The sequence below is a fragment of the Balaenoptera acutorostrata genome, chromosome 16 (genome assembly GCF_949987535.1).
Source record: "Balaenoptera acutorostrata chromosome 16, mBalAcu1.1, whole genome shotgun sequence".
In the NCBI taxonomy this organism is placed as follows: domain Eukaryota; kingdom Metazoa; phylum Chordata; class Mammalia; order Artiodactyla; family Balaenopteridae; genus Balaenoptera; species Balaenoptera acutorostrata.
Genome location: NC_080079.1, coordinates 26152281 through 26173941, shown reverse-complemented (window position 1 = coordinate 26173941; position 21661 = coordinate 26152281). Strand labels below are relative to the sequence as shown.

General features: G+C 55.2%; 2 protein-coding genes across 5 annotated transcripts in view; one reads left to right on the top strand and one right to left on the bottom strand.

The window, feature by feature from the left end:
* PDCD11 (programmed cell death 11) overlaps positions 1–8603 on the top strand; it is a 41255-nt gene extending 32652 nt beyond the window's left edge. Inside the window, exons 26-36 of one of the 2 annotated variants that reach the window (XM_057530659.1) lie at positions 1200–1256; positions 1846–1968; positions 2856–2978; positions 3360–3666; positions 3861–3977; positions 4661–4810; positions 5032–5279; positions 5974–6142; positions 6715–6868; positions 7364–7529; positions 8262–8603. In XM_057530659.1, coding sequence (XP_057386642.1) covers positions 1200–1256; positions 1846–1968; positions 2856–2978; positions 3360–3666; positions 3861–3977; positions 4661–4810; positions 5032–5279; positions 5974–6142; positions 6715–6868; positions 7364–7529; positions 8262–8433 — 1786 coding nt within the window. In that variant the 3' untranslated portion in view covers positions 8434–8603. Of the gene's footprint in view, positions 1–1199; positions 1257–1845; positions 1969–2855; positions 2979–3359; positions 3667–3860; positions 3978–4660; positions 4811–5028; positions 5280–5973; positions 6143–6714; positions 6869–7363; positions 7530–8261 lie in introns of both variants that reach the window. The other variant, XM_007187214.2, reaches the window with a different exon arrangement.
* A 1178-nt stretch (positions 8604–9781) lies between these two features.
* On the bottom strand, positions 9782–15286 carry CALHM2 (calcium homeostasis modulator family member 2). 3 transcript variants are annotated; one of them, XM_057530660.1, is made up of 4 exons: positions 15025–15286; positions 13640–13779; positions 12289–13002; positions 9782–10868 (listed from the first exon to the last, which is right to left on the bottom strand). In XM_057530660.1, the coding sequence occupies exons 3-4, from the start codon at positions 12841–12843 to the stop codon at positions 10452–10454; spliced, it is 972 nt and encodes a 323-aa protein (XP_057386643.1). In that variant the 5' UTR covers positions 12844–13002; positions 13640–13779; positions 15025–15286; the 3' UTR covers positions 9782–10451. The 3 variants fall into 3 exon arrangements, with proteins under 3 accessions (XP_057386643.1, XP_007187274.1, XP_007187275.1); XM_007187212.2 differs by lacking the exon at positions 13640–13779 and having other exon boundaries at positions 12289–13037; XM_007187213.2 differs by lacking the exon at positions 13640–13779.
* Positions 15287–21661: the final 6375 nt, after the last annotated feature.

Sequence of the window (21661 nt, the reverse complement as noted above, 5' to 3'; positions counted from 1 at the left end):
TCATCTTTTTAATTAAAAAAAAATTGATCTGTATGTGTTGTCTGCAAGAGGACAGCAGTAACCTTTTGCAGTTGGGGGGTGCTTTATGAACTATTTTGGATGCACAAAAATGAACCTACCTCAGAGTTTTAAAACCATTTTATAGCCTGAATAAAACTAGCATGGAGAGGCATATTTCAGCCTTGCACAATACAGACTTGTCTGACAACCACAGTTATCCAACAGTGGAGCAGACACCTTCAGGAGGCAGAGACCGGAAAGTAGTAATTGTCCTTCCCTAGCCACCAGCACCTGCGTAAATTCTCAACCACTTGTCAGGGCTAAACAGCACAAAAATGCCCAGGGCCTAGGAGAAGAAAAAGAATGAGTCAGAGGAAATCCAAGCTTATTTAAGCTTACAAAATACAGGTGTGATTTTTTTTAGCAAAATATTTTTTAAAAATAACATTATTGTGGTTAAATGTATGAGTAGCATTCAGTTGTAATTCCTTCATCTGTCAATGTGAATAATAAGTTAAATGCCTAAAGATAGATGATCCCTTCAAGCCCTTTCCTGCTTTAAGGGCTGTGATTCCCTGGTAGAAAAGGCACACGCCTGTCATGGGAGAATTTGGACTATATTGTTGCTGAGATCCTTTCTACTGATAAGATTCTATACCTTGTGTGGTGGTATAAATGACACCACCATTGCGTGGTGGGTTTGGAAACCACCCCGAAGAGTAAACCCTGTTTCCCTCCCAGAAGCCTCCCCTGCTCAGGCCTCCCTCATGGGCTCCTCTGACCTGCTGCTCTGAGTCGGCAGTGGTATCAGGCCGTCCCCTGTCATGGTTTCCTGTCCTGAGTCTGTCTCTCCACGAGACCAGACCCTCCCAGCCCCTGATGCAGGGCTGGTCTCACCTCCTAAGTACTCACTGCGCAGCTCTGTGCGCCTTCCAGAGGGCTTGCATGTATCCTCTTGTTTCCTCCTCCCAGCACCGTTCTTGGGTCAGGAGAGAAAGTAGCGGTATTTTTACTTGACGAACTAGGAAACTGAGGCCCAGAGAGGGGACCTGTCCCGAGTCCCTCAGCAGGTTTTCAGCAGGATGGACAGAGCCCTCGCTCTCGCCTGTTGCTCAGCCTCGTGGAGAGGAAGCCGAGGCCCTCTCCCGTCTCCCGAGGTGCTGGCATCAGCGTTTCCTTCTCTTTTGCTGTCACTCCAGGTGTTATGTCCTGTCCACTGCAGGCCCTGTATTGACTTTGTCACTGCGATCATCCAGGTGAGTGTCTGTGTTGCTGGGGGAAGAATTGGGGGAGAACTCCCCCCCGGCCCCAGAGGACTGAGGAGAGGCTGCGTGGATCTGACACAGAGCTTTGGGCCTCCCAGCTTGCTTCTCTGCTTACCCCCTTTATGCCTGGCCCCGTTTTTCATCCAGAAAAGCTGAGGACATTCAGATTGTAGAAGAACCTGTGCTCAGGCTGTTGTTTCCCAAAGAATGGTTCAAACATCCATAGTGGTGTTCAAAGTTGCCAGATGGCGGTCCTAGTGAGGGGAGGTGATGGAGCCCCGAGGGCTGCATAGTAGGGACAAGTGTGCCGTGAAGTGGATTGGCCTGAAGTCACGGTTTGAAATGGATATATGAGGTTTAACCTCCCTCTGGCTTGCTCAGCCTCTCCCTGTTACTATTAAAGCTGTCCCCAGCTGACAGGAGTTCAGGAGAGGGTAGGGCTGGGCTCTGACGGTGATGTCCTACTGAGAGGTCCAGAGTCGTATTCTTAAACAAAGTGTGATTATCACAGGAGATTTGGGGGTGAGGGTTGGGAAATGGGGTCAGAGGTACATGTGTAGTAAGCCTTTTATTCCTTTAGGACGAACCCGGAGACGAAAAGCAAAATAACAGATCCTGAGATTAACTCCATCCAGGACATTGAGGAAGGGCAGCTCCTGAGGGGCTACGTGAAGTCTGTCCAGCCGTCCGGTGTGCTCTTAGGGTGAGTGAGGTGGAGCCCAGGGACGTGGACCAGCCCCGAGTGTTCTCCCGGGGCCTGTCTTTTTTTTTTTTTTTTTTTAATTTATTTTTATTTATTTATTTATTTATTTTTAGCTGTGTTGGGTCTTCGTTTCATGCGAGGGCTTTCTCTAGTTGCGGCAAGCAGGGGCCACTCTTCATCGCGGTGCGCGGGCCTCTCACTATCGCGGCCCCTCCCGTTGCGGGGCACAGGCTCCAGACGCGCAGGCTCAGTAGTTGTGGCTCACGGGCCCAGTTGCTCCGCGGCATGTGGGATCCTCCCAGACCAGGGCTCGAACCCGTGTCCCCTGCATTAGCAGGCAGACTCTCAACCACTGCGCCACCAGGGAAGCCCCCGGGGCCTGTCTTGATTGGCCCGCTGCTCTCCCTGGTCACCATCTCTGGAGGGAACATGAAGGAAGGAGAGTCTGTGTTCCCACCAGTGTTTTAAATTCCAAGTCTTTTTATACTTTCAAAAAAGTTTTGAATTACTCTTGTTTGGGTTTTTTGACAAAGAATATGGCATGTCCATGGTCATGATTTGTAAATGTTCCATGAACCCCCAGATGTTACAACCTTCCCTGCTGTAATTATGTTTCCTCATTTTCTTCTGGTCTTTCTAGCAGCTTGTGAGTGCATTGTGATGCTCTGATATGGGGTAAAGAATATCTTTCAATTATGTCTTCATTACGCTTGATGATTTTTCCAGTTTACAAAGCCCTCTTTATTTTGTTGAGTGCCAGGAACCTTATGTCTGTCCTAAATCCTCGTCACAAGTTGAGTCTCTGGGAGAGTGAAGGCATTAGGCTTGGCTGGGGACTCTGTTGCCGTGTTTCTGACCACAGGACCCTTGTCTCTCTCTCCTGTCAGCCTCGGCCCCTCAGTTACAGGTTTGGCCCAATACCCACATGTCTCCCAGTACAGCCTGTCCAAGAATGCCTCTTATGACAGGTATCTCCCCGAAGGCAAGCTGCTCACAGCCAAGGTCCTAAGGTAGGTGCTCTTCTCTCTTTCTCACCTCTTTCTCTGGGAACGCTGGGTGGAGATGGAGAGGTGAACTATAAACATAATGGCTTAGGCAATGGTAAGTAACGATGAATGAGCTCCCTTTGTGTGGAACCTTCTACCTCAGCTCTTAAAGGCAATTGTGGAGACTTTCCTCTGCACAGGCACCCGTCTTTGGGGACGGAGGAAGGGATAGCACAGCTGCCCTCTGTATTTTTCTACCAAGCAATTGTGCAGATCATTCCTGAGATTACTGCACGGATTCCAAGGCAGGTGGGGGCAGGGCCCGAAAACTGCAGGCTGCTCGCTGTGACCATTGTGCTCCTTATGCTGTGCTCATGGTCCGCTTGCCTGGTCTCCCTGTCGTAGCCTGAACCGCCAGGAGAACCTGGTAGAGCTGTCAATCCCCGCCGATGACACTGGAAAGCCGGACATGTTTTCTGCCTCCCTGGGACTGCCACTTCCGAAGCAAGAGGGGAGGGAAACAGAGGCAGAGGAGAGAGACCACAAAGGAGAAGAAGAGAAGGAGGAGAGGAAAAATCAGAAACAGAAAGAGAAGAGGATTGGGAAGGGGCAGGAGGGGGCACAGCTGCCCAGCAAGGGGAAGAAAGAGCCCCGGAAGCCCCAGGCAAAGAAGCTGGGCAAGCGGCCGCGCCTGGAGTCTGGCAGTGAGCAGGTAGGGCCCTCGGGGAGGATGGCCTCCTTCACAGGAAAAGGAGAGCCTTCCAGAATCCGCCCGGCAGCCACCTCGCCTCAGCCTCGTGGACCGAGAGAGGCTGAGTTTGGGTGGGGAGAGGGTACCGCCCGGGGCCGCGGAGGGCGCTCGGGGGGAGAAGCCAGGCTCAGCTTCGTCCCCGCCTGTCATCCCAGGAAAGCGGGAACAAGAGGCAGAGGAGAGCTGCCCCATCCGAGGAGGATGACAGCGGTGTGGAAGTGTACTACAGGGAAGGAGAAGAGGAGGTGGAGGAGACAGGCGTGCGGCCCCAGGTGAGTGGCGGCCGGATGCGGGGGAAGAGCCGTCCCAGGAGGGAGTCCCTGCTCCCCGGCCAGGGGGCTGGGCTGTCCTCAGCACCACCCTCCTGTCTTCACTTTCTGTAAAATGTGAGGAGGTGGGGCGTCTAGTTTCCTCAGTTGGTCATCAGCTCCTGAGAACAGGGCCGCTGCTTCACCTGTTGAGTGGGCTGTGAAAGTCAATTCTAGTCGTTTATTAGCTGGAGCGGAATTGAATTAGTGGGGGTGGGGGGACGGGCAAAGGAAAGGAGGCTTGTCCGTCTGAGCCTGTGTCCTGCTCTGAGAAATGAGGACAGCACTCCTGGGACTGAGGGCAGATGTGGAAGGGCTTCCCAGACTTCAGGTGTCGCATCCCTGCCACCCTCGGAACATCTGTCACACCTCTGTCCGAGCTCTACTGCTGTTTTATGCCTGCACGTTTATATGTGTTTGCCTATGTAGCTTTTTAAAAATATTACTTAAATCTACTTATTTACAAAGGAAGCTTTCACGTCACTCCTAAAAGTGTCCCCAGTGGACCGGGGCCTAGCCTGGCCGTGGGAGGAGAGAAAAGGTCTCTGGGCACCATGGGAGTCCCTGCTCCTCCGGGTGGAAAGGGACTACGGAACTGGGGCAGCCTGGGCTCAGTGCTTTTTTCGCATGCGCCTGTGATCCTCCAGGAGAAGCAGACCAGGCCGGCAGAAGCACCCCGGCTGCAGCTGTCTTCCGGCTTCGTTTGGGATGTGGAGCTGGACACTCTGACCCCGGCCTTGCCACCTCACGGAGAGAGCTCCGACAGCGAGGAGGACGAGAAGCCAGAGCAAGCCACGGTGCCGTATTTTCCAGGGCTTCGTCCTTTCTGCAGGGACCCTTGGCGCTGGTCTTCCGTGCTCTGTCCTACCCTGGGTGTCTTTTCCGAGGAGTGGGGCCGTTTCAGGCTGGGAGTATTTGCGGAGCTCGGGGGCGGCCCTGCCAGCTCCTGACTTCCACCGCAGACTTCCCCGGGGCTGAGGAGCAGATTACTCACTTGTTGTTCTGCCTTCCACAGCAGAAGAAGAAAAGCAAGAAGGAAAGGGAGCTGGAGAAGCAGAAGGCAGAGAAAGAGCTGTCCCGCATTGAGGAGGCGCTGATGGATCCCGGGCGGCAGCCGGAGTCGGCAGATGACTTTGACCGACTCGTGCTGAGCTCCCCCAACAGCTCCATCCTGTGGCTGCAGTACATGGCCTTCCACCTGCAGGCCACGGAGATCGAGAAGGCCCGGGCCGTGGCCGAGAGGGCGCTCAAGACCATCTCCTTCAGGTCTCGCTACGCCCTCCTGCCTTGGGGCCCTGTCTTTCTCCAGGGGGGGCTGTGTCTCCTCGACAGGCTGGCGGCAGCTTGGGCGGCTGCCACTGGGCGCCCGTGGGTTCACAGGCTTTCTCTCAGAGATATGCCGTCTGTGAAATAGATCTGCTCATTTATATTTTATAGTCCTCTTCACCGAGCTAGCTAAGGGTGACATTTACACGAGGCATGGGCCCTCAGTCAGGTGCCCCACTTGGAGCAGAAGTACAAGAGGGAAAACACCTCTCCACACACCTGGGCGTAAACGCTGTCGGGGACCATTTTCCAGGCGGAGGGTAGAGCGGGTTTCCCAAAGGCTAGTGAGGAGGGATGGCACTCCTTTGCATCATTCTCTTAGACTGGGGGGAGAGTCAGACCACAGATTCCTTCCAGTCCAGACCTCAGGCCGGTTTGAGATTTGGTGGGTTTCCTTCCCAAGAGTGGAGGCAGAAACCAGGGGAGCCCCAGACCCCACAGCCATGGGGTCGGGGTCCCTGCTTCTGTGTGAGCTGCAGTGGGGACAGGGCCTCTCGGGGCCTGCACTTGGGGGTGGGAACTGAGGACGTGGGTGGAGCCTGGGGAGGAGGATGTAGTTCCAGTCCCCCGATGGCAGTGGGGGGCTCGTTGGGCCAAGATGATGGAGCTCACATGCTGACTGCGCTCCCTCCAGAGAGGAGCAGGAGAAGCTGAACGTGTGGGTGGCCCTGCTGAACCTAGAAAACATGTACGGCTCCCAGGGGTCACTAACCAAGGTCTTCGAGCGGGCCGTGCAGTACAACGAGCCTCTCAAGGTCTTTCTCCATCTGGCTGACATCTACACCAAGTCAGAGAAATTCCAGGTAGGAGTCTGGGCCAGGTGGCCGGTTGCCAGGGGGACCTCAGCCACTTAGAAACGAACTCCTGGGAGTCCCAGAGGCAGCCGGGAAGTCTCGGGGGAGAACAGCCGCATCTGGACCCAGTCCTGCCCCAGGCTTGCTCACCTTCCGGGTGGGAGAAATCGTTTCCCCCACCTCCGCTTTGGGAATGTGGGGCCCGGATGAGGGAAGGGAAGGGACAGCAGACCCCAGGGTCTATCCCTTGGGATGCTGACGGGTGTCACCGACAGGAGGCGACATACCCCAGTAGCCCTTTTTCATCTCTCCTCCTCACCCTCGTCATGCTCACGTTCTCTCTTGTAGTCTTAGGACCTCCTCACGGCACAGGCTTAGGAGGGAGACTCCCCATCATGCGCTCTCCTCATCCTGTGCGCCTGCCCTCTCCCCACCCCCCGCCCTGCATACCTGACATTGGGCCTGGATACTGATGGAGTCTGTGAGCCCAGGTCTAGCTTCCCACGAGTGTAGCTGCCTGTCTCTGCCGTTGCCCCCTCCGTCTTAATCACTCTCCTCAGCTTATGTCGTCTTTCCCACAGGAAGCTGGTGAACTTTACAATCGGATGCTGAAACGTTTCAGGCAGGAGAAAGCTGTCTGGATCAAATACGGCGCCTTTCTTCTGCGGAGGGGCCAGGCTGGGGCCAGTCACCGCATGATGCAGCGAGCCCTTGAGTGCCTACCTAAGAAAGAGCGTGAGTGCTTGTTCCCACCCACCGGCCCAATTCCAGGGCGCAGTGGGCTGTCTCCCATCTGGGCAGAGGGCTGGGGGTCTCCTCATCCAAGGGCTGGTGTTAGGAAAGCCTTGTGGAGCATACGTGGCTATCTCTCTCTTGATTGTATGCTCATGAACATAGCTCGTGTTGCATTTTAAATTCTAAACTCCGAAGATAGAGGAACAGAAAGGAATTAGCACTAATTCTTTTGCCTCTGCCTGCCCCACGGCCCACCTCTCATCCCCTGATTCACCCTTCTTGGTCCAGAGAGTAGGATGCCTGCTTTTGGGAGTCATAGATCAGTGCCCATCTGTGTATTTGGCCCTAAACCCGCCCCACTGTCCCTCTTGTCATCACCTAGGTCTTAGGACCCAAGAGCAGGGAATCAGGCATCAGACTCTGTCCCTGTAGTGTAGTGTGTTGTGATGAGGGAATCTGTCTGCTTTCTGTGTCTGAGTTGTCCTCTCCCTGCAGACGTGGATGTGATTGCCAAGTTTGCCCAGCTTGAGTTCCAGCTGGGGGATGTAGAGCGCGCCAAAGCCATTTTCGAGAACACGCTGAGCACCTACCCTAAGCGCACAGATGTCTGGTCCGTCTACATCGACATGATCATCAAGCGTGGCAGCCAGAAGGAAGTCCGGTGAGAGGGGAGGACAGGCTGAGGCCTAATTGCCTGTTGGGGGGTTGGGAACATTGGCCACTTGGAGGAGTTTTAGCCCCCCAGCAGCTCCCGGAACCCCAGTTCTCTTACTCTGTCTGGAAAAATGGCTTTGACATGACATGTCCTGTGACATTCACGTTTCCAGTTTCTTTTCTGCCTCAGCAGCTAGCCTCTGGTCTGGCTGGAACCTTGGGTGGGAGGTAGGCTAGCCCCAGGCCTGGGAATCAGGAGACTTGGGTTTTCCTCATAATTAATGCTGAGCCTGGCTCTCATTGTAGAGAATGTTCATAGGCATGATCTCACTGATAACTGCCAGCATCCCCCCAGGGCAGGGAGGATTAGAGACCGGTGGACTTGGTCCAGAAAGAACTGATGCCTCACCCAAGCCCATCAGTGAGTTTTAAGCAGAGCTTTCCTCACAGAGCCACACCTCATTGCCTGTCCCCATCCCATCAGCTTTGTCCTGATTCACTGTGTGACTTCAGGCCAGTAAGTCCTTTAATATCTCTGTTCCTCTGGAAAGTGAGGGTGGTGTTCTCCCTCTCCACAGACATGATGGGAGTTTACAAAGGGAATAAAAATAAAGGTAGAAATGGTAGTGCTGGATAACAGAGGGCCCGGCTCCAGAGCCGTAGAGCAAGTGGGTAAAGGCTAGCTAGGAATCGTGTGGCCGGGGACCAAGAGGCAGACACTGGCTGCTCTCCCTCCCAGGGACATCTTCGAGCGGGTCATTCACCTGAGCCTGGCCCCCAAGCGAATGAAATTCTTCTTCAAGCGCTACCTGGACTACGAGAAGCAACACGGCACCGAGAAGGACGTGCAGGCGGTAAAGGCGAAGGCCCTGGAATACGTGGAGGCTAAGAGCTCCATGTGGGAGGACTAGTGGCCAGCTGGCTCCAAGGGCACTGGTGGCAGTGGGCCAGCCAGGCCGACCCTCAGGCTCCTGGGCAGTTGAGAAACTGTGTTGCCTGAGGACTCTGTTTAAGTGTTGCTTTTTCTGCAGCATCTGGGGTAATCCTGTCAAGGTAAAAAAGGATTTAAGATTTCTCATAATTCCTTTTTGCTTGTTTTAAGAACCAATTTATTTCATCTTTCTCCTTTTCTGGGGCTGCTCAGTGGTTGCAGGCAGTAGGCTCCTGGGCTCCCAGAAAAGCTGAGAGTCTCTCCTTCATGGGAGGTCCCTGGGGAGCAGGAATGGAGGGCTGCCTCCCGGGGACTCTGTGGTCAGGATCCCACTTTGGCCCTGCCAGGCTCTTGGTCCAGCTAGTGGGGGTCAGCAGGGTCCGGAAAGCGGGTCGCTCTCCTAGATCGCAGAGTCTCTGGGCATTCCCTCAGCCTCAGCTCAGCTAGTACCTCGTGCCCCTTTGTGGAGGCTGTGAGGCTGGGACGTAGATCCACATGCTGTGTGGCTTTGGGAGAGCTGCACAGTTTCTCTGACTCCCTGTAGCTCCCCTGAGGAGAGCTTGCTGGGCGGAGGGCCTTGATTAACTTGCTGGTTGTTCCTTGAGTCCTGAGGGAGAGGGGACATGACGGGCCCGCTATACCCCCACCTCCCTGTAAAGTTCCCAGAAAGACTGTCTCTCCTCCTCCTTGATAAGTAATAATCCTGTATGTTCTAGAGTTCCTCGAGACCAGCACAGACCCAGCTAGTTGTTGAAGCCAGTTCATTTTTGGCTTGGTCTTAAAGGAATTAAAGTTTTCTTGGGCAGAGCTTTAAATGTCCTGAGAGCTGGAGAGCTTTTCCGTGGGAAGTGACTGAGTCATATGCCAGAAAGCAGGACAGGGACAAGGGAGAGAGCATCAGAGATTTTAGAGGTGGTGGAGGGGCTCAGGCAGGGGCGGGCGTGGGAGGGAGGCGGAGCAGGGCTTGGCCTGGTTCTTGGTCACTAGCTCTAGGTTACGAGAGCTAGACTGCCCTAGTGAGTGCAAGGGCAGGATCTGCTGAGTCGTGAAATTTTAGCCGAGCTCCCCTCTGAGAAAGGCCAGGTTCCATCTGTTTCCCAGATCAAATCAGAAAACTGAACCCAGTTAAGACATCATCAATGCCAGGGCCTTCCTGCGTGTGGGAACACCTGGCTCTCCCTGTGCCCCAGGCTTCCCTTCCATCCATTTCAGTCTTGCCCAGAGTCTCTGTCCTCTTCCCTCCCCAGGAATGGGATTTGGGCCTGTCCCCATGACCTCCAGCCGGCTGTGGCATGGCCCATCCAATCGTGCAGACACCAAGCTAGTCCTTTATACTAAGAAAAGCTTTATCAAGAATTTATAGAAAATAAAGCTAGAGGCGTACATTGGGGGCTGCTTCCCAGCTGAGCAGCACCGGGCCAGGTGTCCATATGCAGTTACACACAATGTTCTGCACAAGGAGCCTGCTGGTGAGTTTCATTGTCACCTGGCTCTGCTGTCCGGGGCTTCCCAGACCGGTGGGACTGGGTCCTACCAGTCGAAGGTCATCCACATCATGGTTAATTAAGGACCAGTTCTGGGAAAGGGTCTTTTCTCCAAAGCTGTTGACCATGTGGCTGGTGGCAACAGGAGAAGGAATTTCTTCAGGTCTGAGAGCCTTCCTGCCAGAGCTGACCATGTTGTCTACTAGCTCTCACATCTGTTCCCCAGTTTTACTTTGTGTTCCTTTTTCCTGGTCTGTTTCCCCCAAAAGCTATGGTTAAAAAAAAAAAAAAAAAAATCCCCTCTGGGGAATTCCCTAGCAGTCAGGTAGTTGGGACTCCGCACTTTCACTGCCGAGGGTGCAGGTTTAGTCCCTGGTTGGGGAACTAAGATCCCACAAAGCGCCCCACCCCACCCCCTAAAAAAAAATTCCCCTCTGATGCTGATGTGAACAGACCATGGGGTTTTGTTTGGGACCAGGTAGTGTCATTGGCAAAGAGTGTGGGAACAGGACCCTTAGGAGGCGAGCGGGGCCATCTCTATGTTGTCTTGGGCCGTGCCGTTGCCCGCCAGACCCTGGGCCCACTTGTGCAGGCGGCTGTAGAGTGGAAGGCCCTGGTTCTCGCGGTACAAATAGACGCCGGTGATGGCGTTCCACTGTGGCCGTGGCTGTGTGCCTTCCACCGGGAACTTGGCAACCAGCTTCTCGTCATCCTCGTTGAGTGCCACGAAGCCGAAGAAGCGGTGCACGTTGTTGGCAGCCAGCACCCGTGAGTGCATCTCGGCCGTGCGCTGGAAGAGCTGGTCCTCGTTGGCCCGGTACTGCGCCCAGTAGGCCTCCTGGAGGTAGCTGAGTGGTGAGCAGTAGTGCTTGAGGCACTTGGTCAGGAACACCAGGATGGCCACCACACCGATGAGCAGCCACCCGAAGAGCTGGCCAGAGAAGGAGGGGCAGGGTTGAGGGCAGGCAAGGAGCCGTCTGGACCGCCAGCGCCCCAGTAAGAAGTAGCGGGAGCTGGTCAGAGCATGTGGGCTGGGCTGAACCTGACGTCACAACCCCCTGAGAGCTGTCACTTCCCTGGCCGCATTTTCTGCTCCTCTGAGGGCGGCAGGCCCTTCTGACTGTAATTCCTCCTCTCTGCCCTCACTCCCTTGAGCTCACGCCGTCTCTGTACTTAGACTTAGCCTCCTGCGATTTCAGCTGCCATTCCTGCAGCCCCAAGGGCCCCCTCCACATCATCTGAGCCCACCAAAATCCAGCTCAATCTACCAGGCTCAGCCCACATACCACTTCCAGGAAGCCTTCAAAAATCCCTTCTGGGAGCAATTTTGCCTTCCCTGAGTCCTCATGGCCTGGTTCCTCTTATATCATCATTCTCTGCCTTGTTTTGAAATTACACATGTGCTTGTCTCTCTTGGCTATGAGCCTGTTGAGGGCTAGGACAGTCAGGGTCATCTTTGTTTCCCCATTTAAGCCTGTACAGAGAGCTGTGAGCATTTGAGCATCATCCAATACATTTTATTTCTCTCTGTCTACCACCTTCCATCTCCTTTGGTGCTGTCTCCAGCCCTGCTTCTACTCGTGTTTCTTCTGTACCCAAGAGGAGCCCTTTAGAAAATCTTTGCTCTTTCCCATCTCTCCCTCATGCCCTGCTTCTCTTAAGTGAATACTTCATTCAAATATTCAAATATGGAGGTGCTATTCAAATATGGAGGTGCCTGGACAGGACTTTTGAACTCATTGACGTAAGGAGGCCTGTTTTTCTGCTTCTGCCCAGGTCTCTGCCCTTGCCCTCTCTCCCTGACCAACTCCGCTCCTTCAGAACTAAGCCAAGGCTGAGACTAGGATCAGGGCAGCAGCTGCTGCCTCCCGACTGGACACCCTTTCCTGTCTCAAGGGACTCGCCTCCTGTCAGCAGTGCCTGCGGCTGACTCAGTGCTGGGCAGGGGCCTTTCCTGGGATAGGAGCATATGCTCATCCCTCCAGCCAGCCACACTCCACCATCAGCTCACGGTCGACAGCAAACGTTTCATAAGACGGCAGGGGTTCGTGCTCAATCTGGCTGGAGCGAAGGGCTTAATCTGTGACTGGGATCAAGGCTTGGTCTGAGCAAGAAGAACATTCCTTTAATGTTTAAATCTCTCTTATTGGGGATGGCATTCACCCTTGCCTCACCAAGCGCTGACGCATAGTTACCCAACTCTGATGCCTGACGCTGATAATCTAGTGACTTCCTGGAGAGCTCAGCCCCTGAGGATTGACTCCAGTGATAATACTGGGTCATCCTGGCACCTCCCCACCAGCCACCGTGTAGGAGAGAAAGAAGAGGAGCTTCCCTTGGCACAGGCTTACCTGGGACTCGTACTTGAGCCTGCGGCTGACCTCTTCCCGGGAATCTGACAGGTGGGCAGGGCCCTCCCCACACGGGAACCTGGCCAGGATTTCTGTGGCCTGGCCCAGTGGGAAACTGTCTTCCCCAGCTGTGAGCGAAGAGGGGTCCACGAATTCGCTGAGAGCACAGACATAGGCCTCACCGCGCAGCAGAGAGATGACAGACCAGGTGATGGGGGCCACGGCTGCGCGGCCCACAATGGAGCTTAGAAGGAGGAAGTTGGGGGCGGCCGAGCAGTTTTTGGTCCTCCGGTACTGGCACTCGGCAACCAGGTTCCAGGTGTGGTTGTTGAGGATGACGCCGATGAGGAAGAGCACCAGGGCGGGCACACCGATGGCTGTCAGCCCATACAGGTAGTTTCGGGCTGGTGAGCAAGGGCAGTGGAAAGCCACCACACTGAACAGCTCCTGGCTGCCCACCGTGCCCAGTGCCACCAGCCCGTTGAAAATCATCACATCCTTGCTCTTGAAGAATAGTGATAGGAAGCGGAAGTTCTCTGCGATCAGGGCTGCCATGGTGACGGGTCAGCTGGGGGACCGATGGCAAGGGTGGAGGCAGCAGGACACTGGGACAGTGGCTCCTGGTGGGACTAGGAAAGCTCACAGGCTACGGGCCCCTGAAGGCAGGGCACAGTCTTGCCATTTGATCCCCTGCAGTGGCTGGCCTGGTGCTTCCTGTGGGACCGTAGATGACGGATCAGTATTTGCCTCTAAAAACAGGGACCGAGGGGATCTTGTGTGGTCAGGCTGGTGAGAAAGGAAGGAGACTCGGGGAGCCCCAGGGCCTGGGTGGAGTGAGAATAGCCACTGTTCACTGAGCTCTTACTATGTCGGGCGCTTTACGTCCCTCATTGCCCATCGTCAAGATCCTGTACTGAGCTCTGATATCCCAGTGCACGTAGGGAAGGTGGAGGCTTCCTTGGGGTGAGTGCTTACCAGGCTCACATATGAATGGCAGAGCTGAGATTCAAGCTCAGCTCTATCCGCCTCAGACACTTAGGTTCTTGTCATCACCACAAGCTTCCCTTGAGGTGGGGACTAGGACTGGCCCTGTGGCATTGGGGACTGTGGGCTGTTGACTGGCTTTCCCTTTGGGATTCCAGGTACTGCTAATGTGCTGGGGGACCTAGGACTATTTGGAGGGTGTGTCCTCAAAGTGTCTAGCCCATGGGTATAAAAGCCGGAGTAGGTGTCCTGGTGGATAAGGGACTTGGACTTGACCCTGTGATATGGGGGGGTGGGGGGGTGGAGGAAGGGGCCTCCAGTCAGTGGTGAGCCTGGTGCAGCAGCCCTGGAGTTCATAAGAACCTACTCATGTTGGAGACCTCAGGCTCTGGACTGGTTTAGGAGATGCTGGCTCTCAGCACACTTAATGACCTTTCTCTGGACCTCAGTGTCCTCATCTGTGGAAAGAGGATAAGTCATCTGGTCCTTGCTCTCCTCTTAGGAATGCTGGAGGAAAATGAAAGGGAAGAAACAGTGCCTGATAGTTGCCCTATATGTGAAACTCTCCATCTCACCCTGTCCAGTCCTGAGGGTGCCTCCCAGAGGCGAGGCAGATGGGGGATGATTGTCCTTCTGGCAAAGATCAGGAGACTAAGGCCTCAAGAGGATAAAGTGCTCTGCTCAAAGCTATTCAAATATGGAGGTGCCTGGACAGGACTTTTGAACATGACGTAAGGAGGCCTGGGAAGTGGACAAGGGTGGGTCAAGCTAAGTGAGCCCTCTATTTTCCTGGTTTCCTACTGACATTGCTCTGCGCCCATCCGCAAGAGCCCTGGCAAACCTCCCCTTCCCCACCCGTTACCCTTTCCTTATCCAGCAGCTCTGTTCCACCGAGGTCCCTAGGCCTGGGGACCGCCCAGCCGGCCAGCAACAGGAAGCCTTGATGAAGGCTAAGGCTTGGCCATACCCACCACCCTCTCTCGAGCCTGCTTTGCCTTGGTCTGGGCAGCAGATGCGCTGGCAGCCTGCCAGGAAGTGGCCATGGCCTCGGGCTCCAGCCATGTTCTGCCCCAACTCCCTTCCCAGGCTGCACCCACACAGGCCAGGGTGTGGCCCCATGTTCTTCTCTCCATCCGGGGAATGAAAAAAGTCCTCAGGCCAGAGGCAGCTGGGGAGTGGAGGGATGAAGCAAACAAAGGTGGGGAGACCTGCCCATATTTCCTTCTACGCCTCCTCTCTAGACCACCACCCCTCCTAATCACTGCCAAGGCGGCCAGATGGGCTGGTGCAGAGCTGGGTGGCCACGAGGAGGCCAGATGGGCTGGTTTCCAGGAGGAGGAGGAGACCTGACTTCCCTAACTCACTGCCTGGGGGCCCAGGGGCTCCAGCCTAACTCCTCGGGAAAGAGAGTTTGTGATATTGCTGGGGATGAACGGGTTAAAGCCAGCCCCTCTCCCTCTTCCTTCTCCCCTCTTGGCTTCAGGGCTCCTAATATGCTCCCCTGGGTTCAGAAACCACCCAAAGTGGGGTACAAGATGCCTGAACACTGGTGGGTGGTGAGCAGAGGAGGGAACAGGCTATCTTCTGAGACTACTGCCCCTGGCCCCCAGGCCCGGGATGGGACCTCCACCAGCAACAGTCAGGACAGGAAACAGGTGGCTGGGGACTGGGGGCCTCAGCGAGGGGCCTGGCTCCCCGGGACAATCCCTCTGGGCAGCCTCAGAGGGGCCCTGCCATGTTCCCCTTCCTTACCTGGGGTCAGCTGCGGGCACCGGTGGCCTTGGCCTCCACGGAGCTGGGCTCTCCAAGTGACCTGAGGACATTGGAGCTCCCGGGCATGGGCCAGCCCGTGCCCTCGGCGGGCTCCCTCCCGCTTTGCTTCTGCTCCGGAGAGACTAGCAGGGCCTGGGGCTGGTGGTGTCTTCAGAAAAGTTTAACTCCAGAAAAGAGGCAGAACCCGTGAGATGGATGGTTCACGCCAGCCAGTGGAAAAACCGCCTCCGGGCGGGCGCCAGGCAGTGGGGGGGTGGGGGGGGCGCGAGGGCGGCGCGGGGAGAGGAGAGGAAGTGGAGGGGCCTGGGCGGCTCGCCTGCCTTCTGAGGCTCCACGCCAGTGGGACCAGTTCCGGGCCAGGCAGGGGGCCTCAGCCAGATCCAGCCCGGGCCTGCCCTCCAGGCCGTTTCGGGAGCATCCCCTGCTTGACCCCCACTGACAGAAGCTGCTGGAACCGAGTCCCAAGCAGGGTTAGGGGAGAGGTGCCACCAGACTGACGCTGCCTCCTAGCGGGGTGCGCAAAGCCAGGGGTACCCCTCCCCTGTTCTGGCCCTTCTCCCTCAGAGCCGTCCTGCCCCTCTCTGAGCAAACCCTCCTCCTGCTGGCTCTTCTGTCTGTACTTCAGCTAGCTCCCCAGGTGCTGCTTCAAATCTCAGGAGCACTGATGAGAAAATTCTGGGCTCTGGGGATTTTCTAAGGCTCTGTGGGTAGAGCTCTGACTGGTAGGTGGAAATTATGAGGAGGCAGGTTTCTCAAGGAAGCCCTTTGTAACAATCAGAGCTGCCCAGCCTGTCCTAGAAAATGATAATGAGCTCCCCGTCTGGGGAGTATGCAAGCTGAGGCTGAAAAGCCATGGGTCAGGAATTCTGAAAGGGAGAGCCCTGTCCAAGGACAGTCTAGATGACCCCCAGGATCAAGGGAGAGATGCCCCCCCTCCCCCAGACCCCTGTCTGCTCTGCACTGCTTGTGGTTCTGGGAGCATGGAACTGCTGAGTGACATGCTGGCCTCCCTGAGCTGGGCTTGTTCACATGCAGGAATGAAGAGAAAAGGACCAGTGTTTATTTTTTCACGTCCTACCATGTGCCAAACAAAGTTCCCAATTCTTCCTCAAAAGTCATCCTTTAACCTCACTATAACCCTAAAAAGCAGGTCTTTGTAACATCCGTCTTATAGACAGACAACTGGGGGTCAGAGGGATTGGGTAACTACAGGTCCTACAGCCCTAGTATTTGAACCCAGGTCTGTCCGACGCAAAACTTTACTCTTTTCTTCATATTTTGTACCTCCCAATACCTCTGGGCTGGCTTTTCCCACTGGAGCCCACCACCCCGCAGCTGCCAACACACCCCTGCTCTTTACTCATCTGACTCTTCGCCTAGAGCAAGTCCCACCTCCTGGAGGAGCCCTCCAGCCCACATTGGCTTCCAGGTCTCGCCCTCTTCCCAAATAATTAAAGGGAGGGAGACTGGGTCTCAGAAGTGGGACTAGAGGGAAGGATGCCTAAGGAAGAATGGAAATTATTAACACAATGTTATAGGGATCAAGATCAAAATGAATTCTTAGATGAGTGGGACTTAGTCTCAAAGATGTCTGGGGGCTGGGGGGCGGCAAGAAGCTCATCTTCTCGGCCCTTAGCTTCCCCCTCGACAAAGGTAGCTCCAGTTCCTTACTTCCCCTCCCCCTACGTCCAGGAGGAGGAGGAGGAGGAGGAGGATAAGGCCTCAGGTTTGGAAATGGATACATTATCCGCCAGAAACTGAGTGCCTACCACATGCCATGCACTTTACACACCTCACCTATTTAATGCTCACACAAGCCCATGAAGTAGGTGCCTCATCCCCACTGTACAGATGAGGAAACTGAGGCACAGAAAAATGAAGCAACTGACCCAAGGGACACAGTTTGTAAGTGGTGGATCCAGCATTTGACCCAGTTCTCTCTCACTCTGGAGTCTGAGCTGTTTCCACCCTAGGCAGCTCCCCTCCCACCCCTCTACCCTCATCCCCACCTCAGGGCAGAGCCTCTCAGCACTTTAGACCCCCCTCCCCCAGGGTGGGGGGCTAGTCTCTGAGAAAATGGGAAGGCATCAGCTTCTTTTTCTAAATGCTCAAGCTCTGGGGATGGTCTGATTCCTGATGTGAGGGATGTGTCAGGGCAGTCTCCAAGGACATCTCCATGGGATGTGCTATGGTCTGAATGTTTCCCCCCAAATTCATATGTTGAATCTTGACCCCCAAAGGTGATGGTATTAGGGAGTGGGGACTTTGAGGTGCTTAAGGCATGGGATTGATGCCTTATAAAAGAGGCTCCAGAGAGCCCCCAGCCCCTTCCGCCACGTGAGAACACAGTGAGGAGGTACTGGCTACCAACCAGTGAGGGCCTCCATCAGAACACGACCATGGCAGCGTCATGATCTTGGACTTCCAGTCTCCAGAATTGTGAGAGAGGTCTCTGTTGTTTATAAGCTACCCAGCCTGCCGTATTTGTTATAGCAATTCAAACAGACGAAGACAGGGGTCCTTTTGTGCCCAGTGCTAAGTAAATGTGCAGTCCACCTTGATGATGTTGCGAGAACTCCACGGTGAGACACACCCTGGCTTCTCCTGAGTGTACGTAGCTTCTGGCATCTTGTCTTATCACCTGTGACCACATGAGGCTGTGTCATGTCATTATGGCCCACCTTGGCCTGTTCAGCCTCACTCAGGAGATTGGCCAAAATCAGAGGATTCCTGCTTCATGAGATGGCTGGACACCCTCCCACTCCCTGAGCCTTGAGCATAAGGGAACACAGATCCTAAAAAATTACAGTTGAGTGGATGCTGGGGCAAGGATGCTCGTAGGACCTGAAAGGAGATAGTGAACCAGGGGTGGAGTGGCCTGGGAGGGGCTGGGCAGGTAGGAGCTTGTCCCCTCCAAGCCAGTTCTGAACCCTTCTGACTAATACTGCTCATGGCCCTATTACTCCAGGGCCACCCAGGGCAGTGTCGCAGTTGGAGGAGTGAGGTCCCCTTCCAGCTCCAAATTTCCTGCCCCAAATGGGCAGGTGAGTGCCTGGGCACGAGGTGAGTGCTCTGGGGCCTACTGCCAGCACTTGCAGCCTTCATTTCTCCATCTGGTTTGGGGGTCTGAGGAGCTGTGGCCTCAGACCCGCATTCCTGCCTCTTCACCTGGCTGCGGCTCACACTTTGCTGAAGTAGGTGGCCACCCCCTTGCGTGAAGGCCGGGACCCGCCCCCAGCCCAGCCATTGCCCACCAGTGGCTCCTCCTGGCTCAGCCTCAGGGGCGGCTTGCACTCGTACCAGCGCGTGAGCAGCCTGTTCATGGTGCCTTGATCGGTGATGCCGCGCAGCTTCTCCCTCTTTTCGTTGGCACCGTCTGTGGCAGTGGGGGCAGCCAAGCCAGCAGGGACTGCAGCCAACGCCCCATGGCCGTGACCCAGCTCCAGGTCATGGATCATGGCCTTGAAGAACTGCTGGATACAGACCTTGGCAAAGGCCTTGGCGTGCTCCGTGCATGTCTCATCGAAGAGCTTGTGCTCAATGTCGATGTAGTGGGACCAGTACTTGCTTTTGAGGAAGGTGGCCTGAGTGAAGCAGGGCCGCACAGAGCGCACGACGAATGCCAGCAGTGTGGTCAGCAGCACGAAGGACCTGCCCAGTGCCTGCAGGGGAGAGAAGAGAGAGTCAGCCGGGCACTGCCCTCTAGCCTCCCAAACCTGTCCAACCCCCCAAAGCACACTCCATGTCAGGGCCTTTAGGGAAAAGAGCACTGACAACAAAGAGCACCTCTTGGCCTCCACTTCCTGTTCTGTAAAATGGGCATATACGTACCCATCTCATGGAAATGAGACCACGTGAGTAAAATGCCCTGTATGTAGGCCTGGCACTCAGTACATAGGAGTTAGCTGGGCAGACCCTGGAAATAAGCTGCATGGGTTTGCCTGTCTCCGCTACAGGTGTATCCCAGAGATATGGTGGGTTCTGCTCCAAGCCATTACAATAAGGCAAGTATTGCAATAAAGTGAGTCACACGAAGTTTTTGTTTGCCCAATGCATATAAAAGTTATGTCTACACTATACTGTAGTCTATTAAGTGTGCAGTAGCATTATGTATAAAAAACAATATACATACCTGAATTAAAAAATACTTTATTGCTACAAAATGCTAACCATCATTTGAGCCTTCAGTGAGTTATAGTAGTAACATCAAAGATCATTGATCACAGATCACCATAACAAATATAATAATGAAAAATTTGAAATATTATGAGAATTAACAAAATGCGACACAAGAGACATGAAGTGAGCAAAAGCTGTTGGAAAAATGGCGCCAATAGACTTGCTCGATGCAGGGTTGCCATGAAACTTCAACTTGTGAAAAATTCAATGTCTACAAAGCCTAATAAAGTGAAGTGCAATAAAATGAAGTATGCCTGTCCTTAACGGTTGACTAGGAGCAAAGTATCTCCCACCTGCAAAATGGGGCTGTTGACAGTACCTATCCCATTGGGTTGTTCTGAGGACTAAATGTGATAATAAACTTAGCACAGTGCCTGGTACCTAGTTAGTGTTCAGTAACTGTTAGCCACTCTTATTAGGCCAACCAGCCCTCAGTAACCATGCCTCTTCCTTCAGGAAGCCTTCTTTGACCTCCCATAGTGACGTTTCCTCCTCTGAGTCCTGTATCTCTCCTCCGGCTCCTGCTACTGTCTGCCTTTCAGGCAGCAGCACTCAGTCAGCGCCTCCTCTGTGTGGGCTCTGAGCTGGGCTCAGGGGTCACAGAGACAAACTGGACAATTGCTCAAACTCCATGCTGAAGAGCCCCGGATGCTTGGGTGCTAGTTCTGTTCTTCCAGTAACTCACTGTGGGGAAGGCCGCTCCCCCAGTTTGAGCTTCAGGGTCAACCCCAGTTGCACAGAGAAGCATTCGGCCAGATCAGGATGGGGAAGCAGGGCAAACCAAATGCCTGTAGTGGGGTCAGTGGGTTATGGCAGAGTAGTCCTCAGGTGGGGAGCTGCAGAGCATGTGCTGGATGAGGAAATGTGGGCCCTGCTCGGCTGAATCTCCTGAAGTTTCAAGTAAAGCTGGAAAATCTCATTTTCATGTGAAAATTTCTGGGTTTTAGATGATGCCAACTAATTCTAAAATTGAATTTTGAATTCAACCCCTGAAGGCCAAATGAAACAGGCAGCCTGCCCTCTGGGGGCCCTTTTAGTTTATGAGTTGATGGTTTAAAGGTCAGGTGGAGGGACAGCTGCCCCAGACCCCGAGGCCCGGGATGATGGACAAGTACCCACAGGAGAGGAGGTGCAGGCTCGGAGGGAAGCAGAGTTCAGATTGTACGCTCGGAGCGTGAGGTTCACATGGGTGCCTGGTGGCGATGCAAGCCCACAGGAGAGAGTCCAGGCTGGAGGGGGAGCGGGGGTGTCTGGATTCGCGGGACCAGAGTGTGCATGTTTCTCCAGGCTTGCAGGGCAGGCCCAGGCCCCTGTCCCCTCCCTGACAGCCTGGGTCCCTGCCTGGGTCTTCCTCCCCACGCACAGTAACTGCAGAGGAGGTGTGAGGGGCTCAGACGGGTGAGGGTCCAGAGGGGCAGAGCGCGTGGGAGCGAGGCTGAGGGGCCTGAGCTCTAGATTTCCCCATCAGTGGGTCCCCCATCCCTTCCTTTGGGGCACGTCCCAACAATGTGTCCCCCTCACTCAGGCCTCCCTCCCAGGGGCACCGGCCCCTCAGCTCCCACTCCCTGAGCAGGGAGCGCCAGCTGGGGACATTTGCCAGGGAAATGTACCCAAATGGCCCGGCCACACACTGGCCTCACCACTGCCCCGGCCTGGAAGAGGAAATGGATGCAAATTCCCCCAGATTTCCAAACTGGAGCTCAGGGTGGAGGATGAGGGGCTGGCTGAGCAGTTGGGTCCCCTCTGGGGACCTCAGCACAGGGCACGGTGCTCCTTCCGCAGGTGGCACTGACCTGAGGGAAGACACACGGTTCTGCCTTCGGAGGCCCTGGCCTCCTTTGGGGAAATATGCCCCTGCCCCATGGAGCTCCGTCTGAGGAGGGAGACCCAGCCCTGGCTGGGGGTCCACATCTATTTGGGGAAACATGACCACGTCCTGAGGAAGCCCCATTTCGAGATGGGGATGGGGTCCTTTCCGAGGGACCCGGTCTGTGAGGGGAGACCCACCCCAAGGCCATCTGGCCCCTTACCTGCGAGATGCAGCGGAGGTAGGGCACGGCCAACTCGTGGGCCAGCAGCCAGCCGCCGTCATAGACCTCGGGGCAGGGCACCCGGGCCAGCAGGCGGGCAAGCTCGGGCGGGGGCAGGCCGGGGGCCAGGTTGCCGTTGCCCAGCATGGTCACGGGCACAGCAGTGCAGAAGGCACAGAGGAAGCACTTGCCATCCAGCAGTGTGACGGCCACCCAGACGACGGGTGCGATGAGGGCGCGCTGAGCCATGGAGCAGAACGTGCAGCGCAGCACAGCGGGGTCCTTGGCCCGGCGGCCCGGTGGCCGCTTCCACCCTTCAGCCAGCATGGACACGTTGTTGTTCATGACCAGACCGAGCAGAAAGGGCACCAGAGGTGGCGCCAGCAGAATGCCGGTGCTGTAGGCCA

Coding starts and splice junctions, on each gene's coding strand:
- CALHM2 (XM_057530660.1), bottom strand. CDS start 12,843: ATGGCAGCCCTGATCGCAGAGAACTTCCGCTTCCTATCACTATTCTTC. Junction 10,869..12,288: donor GGCTCAAGTACGAGTCCCAG/GTAAGCCTGTGC, acceptor TTCTCTGGCCAG/CTCTTCGGGTGGCTGCTCAT.